At 32.6% G+C, this 15,269-nt stretch overlaps 1 protein-coding gene across 2 annotated transcripts; it reads left to right on the top strand.

Annotated features, from left to right (window-relative positions):
- The first annotated feature begins 766 nt into the window (after positions 1-766).
- On the top strand, positions 767-6,804 carry LOC104225580 (probable beta-1,3-galactosyltransferase 2). 2 transcript variants are annotated; one of them, XM_009777415.2, is made up of 11 exons: positions 767-1,708; positions 3,435-3,534; positions 3,646-3,713; positions 3,836-4,047; positions 4,148-4,211; positions 4,590-4,662; positions 4,756-4,876; positions 4,991-5,078; positions 5,159-5,275; positions 5,380-5,489; positions 6,161-6,804. In XM_009777415.2, exons 1-11 carry the CDS (start codon positions 1,593-1,595, stop codon positions 6,307-6,309), a joined length of 1,218 nt encoding a protein of 405 aa, XP_009775717.1. In that variant the 5' UTR covers positions 767-1,592; the 3' UTR covers positions 6,310-6,804. The 2 variants fall into 2 exon arrangements, with proteins under 2 accessions (XP_009775717.1, XP_009775718.1); XM_009777416.2 differs by having other exon boundaries at positions 926-1,708; positions 3,649-3,713.
- The last annotated feature ends 8,465 nt before the right edge of the window (positions 6,805-15,269 follow it).

Here is a 15,269-nt window from a genome sequence, read left to right as displayed (position 1 = left end):
AAATGAAGACTTTTGGAATTTATGGTCATAAACAAGTCAAAAAGGGGCCCAGAGTATTTGTATGGTTATAAAAGCTTCTCATTAAGGATAGAACTGTATGTTTAAACTAAATTGTTACCAAATTTAAAAAAGGATCTTATTTTTTGGAACGTAACAAAAAAGAAATAAGTTCACATAAACCGGAAGAGAGGGCGTACCAAACAAAGTTGACAAGATCTGAAGCATAAACAAAGTTTCTAACCTTGATTGTCATTTTCTCTACCTAAAACAATGCTTAGTAAATTAGTACGGATTAAGTTTTAATCTAAACATGGAAAATCCAAATATATCAGTAGTTTTATCAGATAAAATTTTCCTATCTGACAAAAGAAACTAAGCTAATCTCCTTACACATGTCAAAATATTATAGATGCCCTTTAACTTTTCTCTCTGTTCTGATTCCCCTGTCACTAAAACCAAACTGTCAAGCATATATTCATCATTGAATAACAAGTTAGGTGAAGTCAGAATTTTAAGTTTATGGGTTCGGAATTCTAATTATTTTAAGTTATTGAGTTTTAAATTAATAATTTATACTTATGCAATGATTTGTTTAAGACAGGGTTCAAATCAGAGGCGGACCCAAGATTTTAAGGCGGCGGGGCACCATTATTTGCTCGACCAGTACCTAAAGACTTTTGTGTTTAGGGTGCCAACTTATTTATATAATCATTTTCAAGATATATATATATATATATATATATAAGATTTTTGTCAGAAGTTTACGGGTCCGGTGACCCATCAATGTAAGCCACTGTAGCAAAAACTGGTACAGTTTCTCATGATTCATGAATCCCATTTTCAATATAGGAGAAATGTCCTCAATCTTGACAAGGACAGTTTGGTAAATTTGGTACATGTAGCTGTGTAGCAGCAGTTTCAGTTCACTGTTCACTGTCTTCACTTGTGTTCTAAGTTCCTTACCTGCAAAGTGTACAACTGTATACAAAGAGAGAAAAGAAAGCACCCCTTTTACTGAAACATGTAATAATTGGCTAGTAGCTATAGGCTATAGCTTCTTACTATAACTGTATCTTCCTCAAAGTTTGTTCCTAGGATTCACTTTTGTAGTAAACTAAGAAGCAACTACTTTCTGCATCGTGCTTCTTGTCTTATTTTACTGGGAGAAACTTTACTTTGAGAAAGAAAGATTTCTATTTAGATTAGTTTCTTAGTAAAAGATAAGACAAGAAGCAAGGGCGTAGCAGCTGCGCGAAGTTGCGCCTTAGCGCATCCGTTTTCTTGCTCGTTAGCACCCCTTACTCATAGTAAAGCAACTTTTCGAGAGCTGGATTCGTGAAAATAGAGGATCTCCACTTGACTTATAGCAGCGTAAAAAAATCTAGTCAAAGGAGAAACAGGGGAAATGGCTTATTCTGTGTCAACCTAAGCCCGATTATTCTGACCAAGTGACAGTAAAAATATTGACTAATTCATAGTATTCTTGGTTTGTGGGTGTCTTTGATTTGGTTTTATTGTTCAGTTTTTGTATATGGGGTTTTGCTAAAAAGGCTGTTGGTTTATTGACCGAAGAATTAAAGAGTATTGAAAGTATGTCTTTGAAGAGCAGAGGAGTAGCAGAAAGAACTTCAAGAAGTGTAGTATCTCAAAAATGGAGTCTTTTACTTTGTCTTGGTAGTTTTTGTGCTGGAATGCTCTTTACAACCAGGTAAAGTTATTCACTTTTTGAGAAAGATTACATTTTTATACTGATATTATCTCTGGGAATTGGATTATTTTTGTATCTTCACTTTTCTTGATTGGATATGGGATCTTTACATCTTCAGTTATTTGGAATAGAGTTTAACAGTTTAATAGTGTATAATTCAATCATGAATCACCTAAAAGATAACTACGGGTAACTGTCCTTAAAAGATAAGTAACCTAGAAAACAAGGCGGGTTATCTAAGATAACAGTGTAAATATAAGTTAAATCCTTTGGAATAATCTTGAAGGGAGCCTTGGAGCAACGGTAAAGTTGTCTCTTCCGTGTGACCTATATGTCACGGGTTCGAGCCGTGGAAGCGGCTACTGATGCTTGCATCAGGGTAAGTTGGCTACATCACACCCTTTGGGGTGCGGTCCTTCCCCGAACCCTGTGTGAATGCGGATGCTTCGTGCACGGGGCCCTTTGGAATAATCTTGTTCTATGTCTTAGCTTTAAGTGCTAGTCAAATGTATTTTAGTGTTTGATATTTTTAGGTTTTCTGTTTGATTTGTGTGTTTTCTTTTTGGTTTACTAGATTTGTACTGAGATTCAGGTTTAACAACTTTTTGAACTTTGTAACTTCACATTTTATAATTTTGTCCGTGCAGTATCTTTTGATGACCAGTTGTGATTTTTTTACATTTTATTACATGAAAGCTTAAAGCAGTGTTACTTTTGGCTTTCCCCTGTTCTTGCAGCTGTTGTAGTTAACCATACACTCTAACTCATTCTGGCTACTGCTACTAGGAGTGACTGATAAATCATGTTTTCTTTCTTCTTTGGCATAATACATAAACAGGCCCTCAAATTTGGCCTCAGCTGGCAAGTATACCCTCCAATTATGGGTGTGCACAAGTAGGCACCTCAACTTGTCTCCACTCCAACTTACAAAATGATCATCTAGACACCTTCAAAATTTATGTGCCATATCAGCATTTGTGTTTACATGTTCAACTTTATACAAGTTGAGGTGCTTACTTGTGCACACCCAAAGTCGGAAGGCATACTTGCCAGCTGAAGGCCAAGTTTGAGGGCCTATTTATGTATTGTCTTTTTCTTTTGTTGTCAAGAATAGTGCAATACTGCTATGATTCCACACCTAAACAAGTATCTAAAAATTGTAATGGAAAAAAAATAGATGTATTGACTTTACATATAAAGGAGGAGAGATTAATTATTCCAAAAGAGAATTAACTTATATACACAGACAGTGTAAATCCTTTTTACACTATTTTGTTAACTTGTAGCAAGTAACCTGTCTGATTTTTCAAGTTTCTCATCCCACTTGTTATCGATGGTTATCTTAATTTGTCTTTTATGTGATCTGATAATGACAAAATGATTTTACACTATTAGTGTATAGAAGAAGGGGAACCTTGGCGTAACTGGTAAAGTTGTTGCTATGTGACCAGGAGGTCACGGGTTCAAGTCGTGGAAATACCCTCTTGCAGAAATGCAGAGTACGATTGCGTATAATAGACCTTTGTGGTCTGGCCCTTTCCTGGACCCCGCGCATAGCGGGAGCTTAGTACTATCAAAAGTTCAACTCCTTTGGAAAAAGCATCTGAGTGTATGCAACCATATGTTGCATGTGGTTACAAATATCACAGAGAATGAACATGTTTTGGATATCAGTTCTTTAGGATTAGTGATGATTTGACAATAATGCAAGCATTTCTTGTTGCAGAATGTGGATCATTCCTGAAATAAAAAGTGGTATTGCAAGAACAACCACAGTTGAAGCTGAAAAATTGAAGTTAGTTTCAGAAGGATGCATTACCAAATTTGTAAGTATTTCTAATGCTAAGTAAATAGAAAATAATCTCCAACTTGTAACTTAGTTTAATTTCTTGTTTATTTCCAACTTAACATCTTAATTTCATCTTATTTTATTGCAGCAGAAACATGTAAAGCTGGTATCTAAAGATATTTTTGGGAAGGTTTCTAAGACACATCATGCTATTCAGTGAGTTTTCCCTTTAATTTTTGTTTTTTTCTTCTTATGTTTTGACAAGCAGTAACAGAAACTTTGCATTAGATATGATAAAGATTGTTTTGAATGCATCAATATTTTCATATCTTATATAGGACATTAGACAAAACCATTTCAAATTTGGAGATGGATTTGGCTGCAGCAAAGGCAGCACAGGAGTCGATTCTTAGCGGCGCTCCAATATCAGAAGAGATAAAAAAGGATGATTCAACAAGAAAAAGAAAATATTTTATGGTGGTAGGAATAAATACTGCATTTAGTAGCAGAAAAAGAAGGGATTCAGTTCGCGCTACATGGATGCCACAAGGTTTTTAAAACCGCGCCTATCCCTTATCATTCCGTCCTAGTTTCTTTAACTCGTCTCGTGCAAGCATTTGCTTTATTTGATATTTAACATGACGAAACAGGCGAAAAAAGGAGGAAGCTAGAAGAAGAGAAAGGAATAATCATTCGCTTCGTCATTGGTCATGGGTGGGGAATTTTCTTCTGCTAAACATTCTAAATTGAATGATATATTTGAGCGCTTGTCTAGTTCATGTAGCTAGGATCTTTTAATCACTTCACTCAAATTCTGTTGCTATGTATAAAATTATATACATAGATATTCTAATTCTGCCTCAATATTTTCATACATCAAATCTTTGTTGCCCGGACTCTCCAGGACAGCTGCCGCACTCTTGTCAGATCCTCCAAAAATCCACTACTTAGGAGGATCTGACGTGCACCCATCGACATTTTCGTAGAGTCGAGCAACATAATATCAACTCTTGTTAGTAATCATGTTGTTAATATTTATAGCAGCATAAGCTTTTAACATTCTATCTAAGAAGCTGTAAACTCATTGTACAGTGCCACAGTAGGGGGAATATTAGACAGAGCTATTGAAGCTGAGGACAAGAAACATGGTGATTTCTTGAGGCTGGTAATATATTTTGTCTCTGATTTACTGCAATAATTTCACTTTATGTATTCATACGTAAAAGACGATACATCAGTTTTGCTACCTTTTAAACAGGATCATATTGAGGGTTATCTTGAATTGTCAGCCAAAACAAAGACTTATTTTGCCACTGCTGTTAACTTGTGGGATGCAGAGTATTACATAAAAGTTGATGATGATGTTCATGTCAATATAGGTAACCAAATATTTTTTCGTAATTTTTTTTAATGTTATATTGAGATTTCAAGACTTGTTACAGCAAATGAAACTGTCTCTCAATGTTACATGACTAGTTTTATATTTATTGCAGCTACATTAGGGGAAACATTAGCAAGGCATCGCAAGAAACCACGTATATATATCGGGTGCATGAAATCTGGTCCTGTCCTCTCGCGGAAGTAAGGACATTTAATTTTTCTTTCTGTAAATTGAATCTTGAATTTTCAATTTGTCGACATTACATTGTTTTGAATCACAGGGGTGTAAGATACCATGAACCAGAATATTGGAAATTCGGAGATAAGTATTTTCGTCATGCTACTGGACAAATATATGCCATTTCAAAAGACTTGGCTACTTATATATCAGTAAACCAGTTAAGTATCTTTTTCTCTTAATATTTGTAATCCATTTCTAGTAGTTTTTTTTTCCTTCTTTTCTTTTCCACTTACCTGTGTATAATCTTCTTGATATTTAAAGGCATGTACTTCATAAGTATACCAATGAGGATGTGTCATTGGGAGCTTGGTTTATTGGACTTGATGTGCAGCATATCGATGATCGCAGATTGTGTTGTGGAACTCCACCTGGTAAATCATTTTTACAGAAATAGTCTAAGATTTGCTATGTGATATTGTCCGTTATGGGCCTAGGCCCTGACGCGTTTTAAATCCGTGAGGGCCTAGGCCCAAAACAGACAATTTTAGCTTATTTCTACCTTCAAATGTTGGCTATGAAATCTTAGAAGTTTGACATAAAGTTGGAAAATGAAGGTTCTTAGCAAGCTTCTTCAATTACATGATCTGAATTTTTTCCTCAGACATGGTCCCATAATATCATATATTAGTGCCTCCAATATTGTCTTTACTCATAGGCTCTGATGCAATATGTGTGAACTGCAAAAAAATCAAAACCTTCTCTTAAAAGCTATGTTGCTTGGACTCTTCAAAAATTCCGTCAGGTACATGTCAGGTCCTCAAAAAGTAATGCATTTTCGGAAAATCTAACACAGGTGCGACACATTTTGGAGAATCTGAGCAACATAGCTTACATGGGGTGTGACTGTGTCGATGTTTGACGAATCCAAGATCCAAAGACGAATCCAGGATCTAAAGTTAGTTGGTTCAGAATGAGCATGAATGTGTCCTAAACTGACTCTAGACCGAGATAGTTAATGCTAGCAAAATGCTGTAAAAAATGCAGTTAGTTTCCTTTGTTTGTTACCAAATTTGATACAAAACGAAACTACTTTTTGATGCAGACTGTGAATGGAAGGCACAAGCAGGCAACATCTGTGTAGCATCATTTGACTGGACATGCAGTGGGATATGCAGGTCTGTTGACAGGATAAAAGAGGTCCATCGCCGTTGTGGCGAGGGAGAGAATGCACTATGGAAAGCTGCATTCTGAGGACATCAGTTTCTTTCAAACACGGGATGGCGAAATAGGTCTATTGACATATCAATATCCCACATTCATTTGCTCCGGAATACAAATTACACATACGAATAACTCAGAGGCGAATCCAAGATATAAAGTTAGTGGGTTCAGAATAAGTGTGATCATATGTATACATTTTATGCTTTTTTCCATTTGCATGTGTATACATAGTTCAAGTTGAAGGTATAGTGGGTTCGGTTGAACCCATAGAACCTGCTCTAAATCTGCAAGATGTGCATAAAGAGAGATCTGCGTCGTGCGGTGGGAGAGACAAAGATTAAAAATAGATGGCCTAGCCTTAGCTGTGGGGAAATGTTATCCATTTTTGTAGAGAATAATGGCTGCCAAAGCAGTTGCGAGCAGAAATGCTGATAAGTAGGCCATAAAGTATGTCATGGTTTACTGGATTGTAAAATCTTAATAAGTGTTCAAATCATATTTTTTCTGGTCTTGTTTCTGGCATTACACCAACTTGTTCTGGCCTTTTGTATTTTCATAATGTAGTGTTGATTTCACATGGCATATATCAGTCCAATAATGCAACTGGAATGAATTGTTAGGGTGCTCCAAAAATTTATTTTATCAGTTTAAGTTAACTCATAATGCATCTAATGGTGAGGCTTAGTGGTCGATAAAGTAGTTGGGAACCATGATGTCTCTGGTTCAAATCCCAGGCAAAACCACTAGGTGATTTCTTCCCATATATCCAAGTCTTTGGTGAACAGAGTTATCCAGTGGTTATGCTGGTGGGTGATAGCAGGTAACTCGTGAAATTAGTCAAGGTGCTGATGAGATATAGTAGGTAACCTATATAATTAGTCAAGGTGCTGGTGGGAGCTAGCAGGTAACCCGTGGAACTAGTCAAGGTGCTGGTGGGAGATACCAGGTAACTCATGGAATTAGTCAAGGTGTGCACAAGTTGATCCGGACATGAGGTTCTAAGGTTTCACTGTCTATCTCTGTTGCCAGAATTAGTGAACATGCTTAGTGAAACAAGAAATTAGTGAATGATATTGCTGGTAATTCACTCAAAGTTTGTAGGTAAGGCATCTATTTAGAAAGAAGCAAGCATATTAAGTTGACATCTCAACTAATGCTTGGTGGCAATATTCACAGGCAAGGCATCTATTTAGAAAGAAGCAAGTATTAACTTGACATCTCAACTAATGCTTTGGTGGCAATATTCACTACATGTTATATATGCTACATTTGTCTAAACAAAAACATGGTAACTAATTTCTTTAACTAAAGCATATACATAAGATTTCCTTCATTTGAAACCTTTTGAAGAGCTTGAGAAGAATAAAGCCTTTGCATAGTCAACAACATTCTAAAAAAGTTACAACAACATGACATACACAATGCAATCTCATAAGTGAAATTTGAGAGGATAGAGAGGTTATTTTCAACATACGGAAAAGCAAAATCACAGCATAATCTATATATATATATATATTATTATAAAAGTGGGAAGCCCTAAACTAAAAAGTTGAATTACTTTAATACCCCTCTAAAATTTAATAATACTCTACTTCTATTATTAAAAAAACCCACCCTTACATAATTCTTCACCAACAGACACAACCACTCGATAATTCTCATGAACATTATTTCTACACTATTTTCTTACCCAACAACTAGCATTTCAGAAGTAACCAAATTTGTTTTTTTAAAAAAAACCTTCTGTATCGACCACAATCTTCTATGTGTTGTCATGTACCCAAATGAACCTTCATGATATGGACGTATCGAAGAATTCTATTATGATATATAAAATAAAAAGTGTTGTTTTACACAAAGTCCAAGAGATGAATATTACTAAGTGGCTCTCCTATTCTTGTTTTCACTCTGCAATAGAGTCGGTGCAAGAAAACAAAAGCGTCATTTCATGGTTTGCCTGAAGATCATGTCTTTGGATTTCCAAAAGAAGGAGATTTGGAGTTTTTTCATGATCTGCTTTCCATTTGATTTTAAATTCATGAGATATGGATCAATGCTTCAAGTTTGTTATCATGTAGCGGTGAAAAACTTTTAATAATTTCCTGAAAATTGAATCAAAATTATCACACGTTGCAAAGTGATATAACAAGTTAGAAGGAAAAAGGGAAAAAGGATGTATATTCAAATTTGTCAGGGGTTATAACAATCAATTTTGAGTAAAAATGCACATAGTGGGCGTCAACGTTCTTTACTTGTCGGAGAAAATGATGGACAAACCATCCTTGTACGCAAATCTTCCTATTACATAAGCAATTTTGGGATTTATTTTATTGTAGTTCAATAATAAATTTAAAACACTCACTAATTCATAGGCATTAACACAAATATTGATCCATTTAGCTAACTTTATGTAACATACAAAAATTAATACTTTACTGGATATATTTTCAGGCGGATCCAGGATTTAAGGTTAATGGGTTCCTACACCGATCTTAACTTAATATACAATAGTTTATGAGTTCACAATATGATATTTATAGATATTTAATGAATTTCTTGGTATATATACAAGGTATAAACAAAAGCTATGTACTGGGTTCCGATGAACCCGATCCTTGTGCTCTAGATCCGCCCCGCCCTAAGTTTAAACTGTGGCCAATCCCTACTTTCAAACTTCAAAATTAATGGAAAGCATGAACTATATATATGGAAGATATGATAGCATTTTATGTTTCAAAAGGATTCTCTTAGCAGATGACGTATTTATTAGTTGACAACAATGGGGAAATAAGAGTATGTATTACCTTATCTGCTATGAAGCCAGATTCATTCTTCGTTATAGGTTAGAAGGAATGGTCTAACTTTATTGATCTATGCATCTTTAAAAAGATAACTAGATACTCCAAACATTTTGATAAGTTAAATATTGTAGGTGTATGCGATGGTGCTTAGTCCTTCTGATATATTAAATACCGACTCTTAACTCATTTTTCACAATATTAAAATATCCTTAGCTTTGTGAGTTTTGTATGGAGAAAATATTTTTTATAAAATATCTTGTGAGAAATATTTATTTTAAAAAATAAGTAACTGTAGGTGTTGTTTGCAATCTGATTTTTTACCCTTATATGATATTGTATTTAGACTTGATATAAATAGGAGTGTATTTTAAGGCGAAAAGTGGTAGATAGCGCAACGCGCAAATGTAGCGTGTACTTAGTGAAGAAATAATAGATAAAAGGGAAGATAAAAAATTAATACTCTTTATGGTTTAATGTATGTGTCTTATTTTTTTTTTTTTTTTTAAAATGCCTCTTTATTTCCTAATTCTTTAGCTCCGAGTCGACATTCTACATGACATATTTAAAATCACACAATTTAAGGGCATATCTATACATTACGTCCATCTTTAGTTTATGACCACAAATTTCAAAAGTGTTCTTTATTTTTTTTTTTTAGCTCCGTGCCCTGTCAAACTAAGACTATAATTAAGTAAAATATTTATTATTTAGTATGAGGACTTGGACGAAGGATCATTTTGCCGCGAGATGTTTGACATTATTATTTTAAAAAAAATATTGGCTCCTTTAGCCAACATCTTCTATATGAGTAGGTTTTACTCGGGGATGGAGTTATTGTTTGGCTTTAAGTTAATCGTCTGTTATTGAACGACTAAAATATCTTTGAAACATTGATCGACTTTTATAACCTTAAATATTTGTATAATTTAAGGATATAATTGTAAATGACCTAAGGCTAAAATTCTTTTCCTATTTAAATTGCACATACATCGAGCAACAAGAAAAAAGTGTTAAGGTGTCATACTCCAATCCAAATTAATTTTGGAATCATGTTCCCGCACCAAGCCGCTACTACCCTCCTCTCCGATATTTTACAACCAAAAGAAAACACCAAGAAATAAAGAAAATCCAAAATACTCTTATTCTCTATGTAAAGCTTTTTGCTTACTTCTTCTTTGGACAGCAGATACTTCGTATCTTCTTCTTTTTGGACGCAAATACATTGTTCAGTTATTTTTTCCCAGTTTGTGTGGGATTTAGATTTATTAATTATAAAAAAGTAATAGATTGTTGGAACGTTAAAGTCGCAATGTCATAGTTTATTTCAAATCCTAATTATCAGTTAATCATCATTCCATAAATTTAAATATTTTTTAAAGGGTTAAAGAGTTGATCAATATCTCAATATAATTATACTTGATTTTTAATCATATGAATCACTCATATATAAGAAGCTAAATTAAAAAAATAATCCTCAGATGCTACCATTATAATAAGATAGAGATACACATATAAATACATTACACACATAAATACATTAAAGTTGTGCTCTTAGTACCTAAATAAGAGAAGATGAGAGGAATAGTACGAGCAACTAGATCGTTGTTATATAATCATTTAATTGAGACCAAAAAATTTATGAGACCCCACCTTTGATGAGTATAATAATTTCTTTTCCTTTATAATTTATGTGGAACTTTTGTGGACCAATAAGCTATCACACGTGCCTTTCTCATCAGAGCTTGGTTTCTCAAGCCAAAAAATGACTGATATCTTTAAAAATATATTTAGTAAATATTTTCAATTCGTTTTATATTTATAATAGCAATAAATAAATTATATGATCGATCAAATCCCTAATGTTAGATTATTTATCATCACATATTTTTCAAATGGGCAAGAAGAATAAAGGAATATATACCAAGACACCATGTTTAAAGGGGTATGTGGATACGATCTAATAACATTTCTTGAACCTCATAAAATAAATTTAATGCAATTAAAAATAGTATTACATAATATTGATGTTTGTGATTGTCTAAGGATAACGTGCAAAGCACGTTCATAGAGACAAGTACTATATTAAAAGCACGAAGGCCCTTAGCGAAATGTCGTTCGTCCTTTTTACCCTTTAAAAATAGTTTTTTATGGGATAAAATTGTAATTTAAGTTTCTTTCCTAATATTTAGGACTTTAAATTCAATTATTTTCCTTATTGAACTACGTAAAAATATCCTAATATTTAGGGAGGAGTTTGTGGAGGTTGCTATATATGTATATATATATTATAAAATAGAGAGTTTTCAATTGTTTCCAATAATAAATACACGTTAAGATATAATTTTTTTACTCTAAAACACATGAAATAGTAGTACATTCTCGAAGCACAATTATATAACAACATGGAACACATCCGAATTCGTGATTTAAATGATTCCAAGTAATTGGGTATTAGCTTATCTGTTAAGCTGAGTAATTATTGAAAAGTTAAAGTCACAAATTCTCAGTTTACTTCAAAATTCTAAATAGTAGTTCGTATATAATTTTAAAAAGTAACTTTGTCATATTAACACTTTATTTCATATAAATCATTTCCCATTTGTACTCTGTAACATAATTTTTTTTTTTGTAAATGAAAATAATAATATTATTCATCTATATTATATCAATTATATATTTGATCTGTTATACAAGTAATTAAACATAATTTTAATGCTTTTATTTATCTGAAGTTAATTATTTTCTTATAGTGCAACTTTGTTTTATGTTGTACATTATTAATTGGCATCACATGTGCTAAGATGATTGAATTTGAGGCCACATTAAGTTTGTACGAGAATAATTATTTTTTGTTCATTAGTTTTTGTGCTAAAACTATAATTACAGTTAAATAGTTAAACTTGAGATGGACTAATATTAAGAATTCAAATTAACAAAAAAGTTCTTTAATATTGAGAACAAATATTAAGTATAAGAAATTAAGTAATTAGCAAAAAATCAATTCAGTTATTTTCTAAGTTCATCTTATAAGTAAAAATATTTTGAAAATACACTCTTAGGATATATAATTTGTTTCTAAAAGAATAGCACTAGATGAAAGAAATCGTAATATGATATTAAGATCTAAAATAGTTAAAAATGCAAAACTCTAAGGAAAACATAAATAGAATACACACGCAAAGCGTGTATCCTAAAACTTGCCTTAGCGAAATGTCGTTCGCCATTTTTACCCTTTAAAAATAAATTTCATACTAAACAAAATACTCATTTTCTTATTTTTCTAATATTTAGCACTTCAAATCAACTAATATTCTGCTTATTAAATCTTTCCTTATTTGGATCATGTAAAAATTTCTAATATTTAAGACTTTAAATTTAATAAAAAAATTATTTTATATAAAAAATTTCCTTATTTGACCAAATTTTATATCCTTATGCATGGTCTTTTTTTTTTTGGAGTTTAATATGTGGCACATTTTTTCATGTTCTTAGATTCTTTCCCCAAATATTACCGATAATAGAATACCTAAAAATCATTGGAAATCAGCAATGCATGTTCTTTTTCATTTTGACTTTTTAAGAGTTATTTAATTCTAAGTATAATTTTTTAGAAGTTTAAACTAACATGGTAATATTAATTTAAAAAATAAATCGAGCTACAACCATACTATGTAAAATTATAACTACAATTATTATATTTGGAACTTTAAAATAACTACAAAGTTTTTTCTTCACACGAAGAGGTCCACTTAACTTGCATATAATCTTAATGAACTTTGAATGAAACAAATTTTTTTTATGTAATTAGGTTACAAAGAACAAATTCCATCACCATGCTTAAAAAGATAAATAAATATCAAAGGAAAAGGTTTTAATATTAGACTCAAACCCGAGAAAAGAAAAAAGAAACAACGAAAATTCAGAGCACATTTTAAAACTTTTAGTCTGTTTAGTTATAAAAGTAGATTAACTTTATTTTTTTAATATATAATATTTATTTTAGAATTTTGATGAATTAAAATTAGATTTTATCATTTTATTCTCTAGAAAAATAAAAAACGGATTGATTCGTGTAATAATTCCCATAAAATTTTTATACTCCATTTTATATCTAATGAATTATTTGTAGGTATAATAATATTGTGAATATAGAGTTTTTAAAGAAATGTTAGGTGAGATGCAATAATATAATATATTATTTTATATAATAAAATATCTATTAACCACAAAATATTATACAACTAATTCAACTAATGTCATCATCTTTGTATGTTTAAAAGATATTAAATTCACAATTATTGTGTCGATTTAATAATTCTTATTTTTATGATTTAAATTAATATTTGATTTATCAAGTGTTATTTCAACAATTTCTTCTTCTTGTATATGCTTATAGTGACTAACGTGATACACACATGCAACACAGGTATACGAAAACTAGTCAACAAGAAATACTGCAAGGAATATTTGATGGACAAATTATCCTGCACATGAAGAAAATATAAAATTCCAGCAGTTGGATTTTGAGAAGTGAGGGAGATGAATAGGGTAAAAACTTACCCGAACCTAGTGTATGGTTTGGTGTGAACTCCAGGCAGGGGTGGATCAACAATAACGATACCGGATTCATCTGAACCCATTATTTTCTATACAGAACATAAATTTATATATAATATCTATTCAATTATAACAAATAGTAGGTATGAACCCATAACTTCAATATTTTGAATTAATATTGAAGAATCACTAGACACTACATAGTACTTCAACATTTTGAAATTAATTAGAAACTTCTTAATAGTAAACCTAGACATCTCTTCTAAAACTGTCGGTGAAAATTACAATGAATTCCTTGGAAGCTAAATTTAGAAAAACATAAAAATGAATAAATAAATAAATAAATAAAACGGAGTGCCAAGAATAGCTAAAAAACAAAGAGCGGCTTATAATTCTTTAGGTTATCCCAGTTTCAGACGTCACATTTGTAGTTGGATTGTAAACTTAGCTATCAAACAGAAGGCTGTATTGAAGAAAATCAGCAAATACGTAATATTTTGTCCTTTTATTTACATGGTTTTAGTCTTTTAGACTTCACATACTTTGTAATCTAACCTAAAGAGTGCATAAGATATACCGCAATGGTTAAGGTATTACCTCAAATCCTCCTTGGCTAATTTCTACAATTTATGCTAACAACTACGTTGAGGATAGAAAAGTCCTCTGGGATAACTTAATTGATATCTCAAATAACTACAGAGGGAGTTGGTTTGTGGGTGTAGCCTTCAATGAAGTCCTTAAAGTAAGAGACAAGTTTGAGGGAAACCCTATCAACACCCACATGAGTAACTTATTTTAGAATTGTATTAATAGTTGTCACCTAGTGGACCTAGGGTTTAAATGTAGCAAATATACTTGGTCAAATAAGCGATATAAAAACAGGTCATGCCTAATCCTAGAAAGGATTGACAGGTGTTTTGCAAATAACCTATGAGTAAATGAATACCCTGAAGCTAACATTACACACCTCCCCAGGACCCACTCTAATCACTGCCTCATGCTTGTCAATCTAAGCAATACCAATCACACTCCTCTCAATAAACCTTTTGATGGGTTTTCAAGGTCTTTGCCTTATATTTCTTATGTTTTGATGATCTAACAAATTTGTTGTGAAGAACCAGATAGAGAACCTGGCCCACATGGTATACATTTCAACTGACCTGGTTCAAGTCTAAAAATCAGCAAATGAATGAACGACCACAGGGAGGAACACAACATGGACCTAGTGGCCTGGTCCCTTAGGTTTCTCCGACACAAATCAAGTCAGTGACTGTCCGCAATCATTATAAAGAACAACACAACGGGGACCTGGTCCCTTAAGGTTCTCTAACAGAAGTACAAGTCACTGTACAACTGGAACGTAGTAGCAGAAGGTGACCATCTCGCAACTGTTACAGAAGAGAAACACAACTAGGACCTGGTTCGTTAGTGTTCTCTGACAGAAGTACAGGTAGACTATCCAGCTGGAACGCAACTGCACAGAAGTGGCTGTGCAGACAGTACAATAGTCACTTCTCATTGGGAAGAAACGTGTACCAAGAATTGACATCACTATCTATTGTGATGTCTTTTGTGATATAACAACCTGGTGCAAGGCAAAACAGCTTTGTGCATTCAGTGATATTCTCTTAA

The sequence above is a fragment of the Nicotiana sylvestris genome, chromosome 6, assembly GCF_000393655.2.
Source record: "Nicotiana sylvestris chromosome 6, ASM39365v2, whole genome shotgun sequence".
Classification (NCBI taxonomy): Eukaryota; Viridiplantae; Streptophyta; class Magnoliopsida; order Solanales; family Solanaceae; genus Nicotiana; species Nicotiana sylvestris.
The sequence above is the reverse complement of the archived record's forward strand: the minus strand, read 5'-3'. Positions and strand labels throughout refer to the sequence as shown.

Excerpts from the sequence above, each read along its gene's own strand:
- LOC104225580 (XM_009777415.2), top strand. The coding sequence starts at position 1,593 with ATGTCTTTGAAGAGCAGAGGAGTAGCAGAAAGAACTTCAAGAAGTGTA. Across the intron at positions 3,535-3,645 it reads AAGGATGCATTACCAAATTT|CAGAAACATGTAAAGCTGGT; the intron begins GTAAGTATTTCT and ends ATTTTATTGCAG. Across the intron at positions 3,714-3,835 it reads AAGACACATCATGCTATTCA|GACATTAGACAAAACCATTT; the intron begins GTGAGTTTTCCC and ends TATCTTATATAG.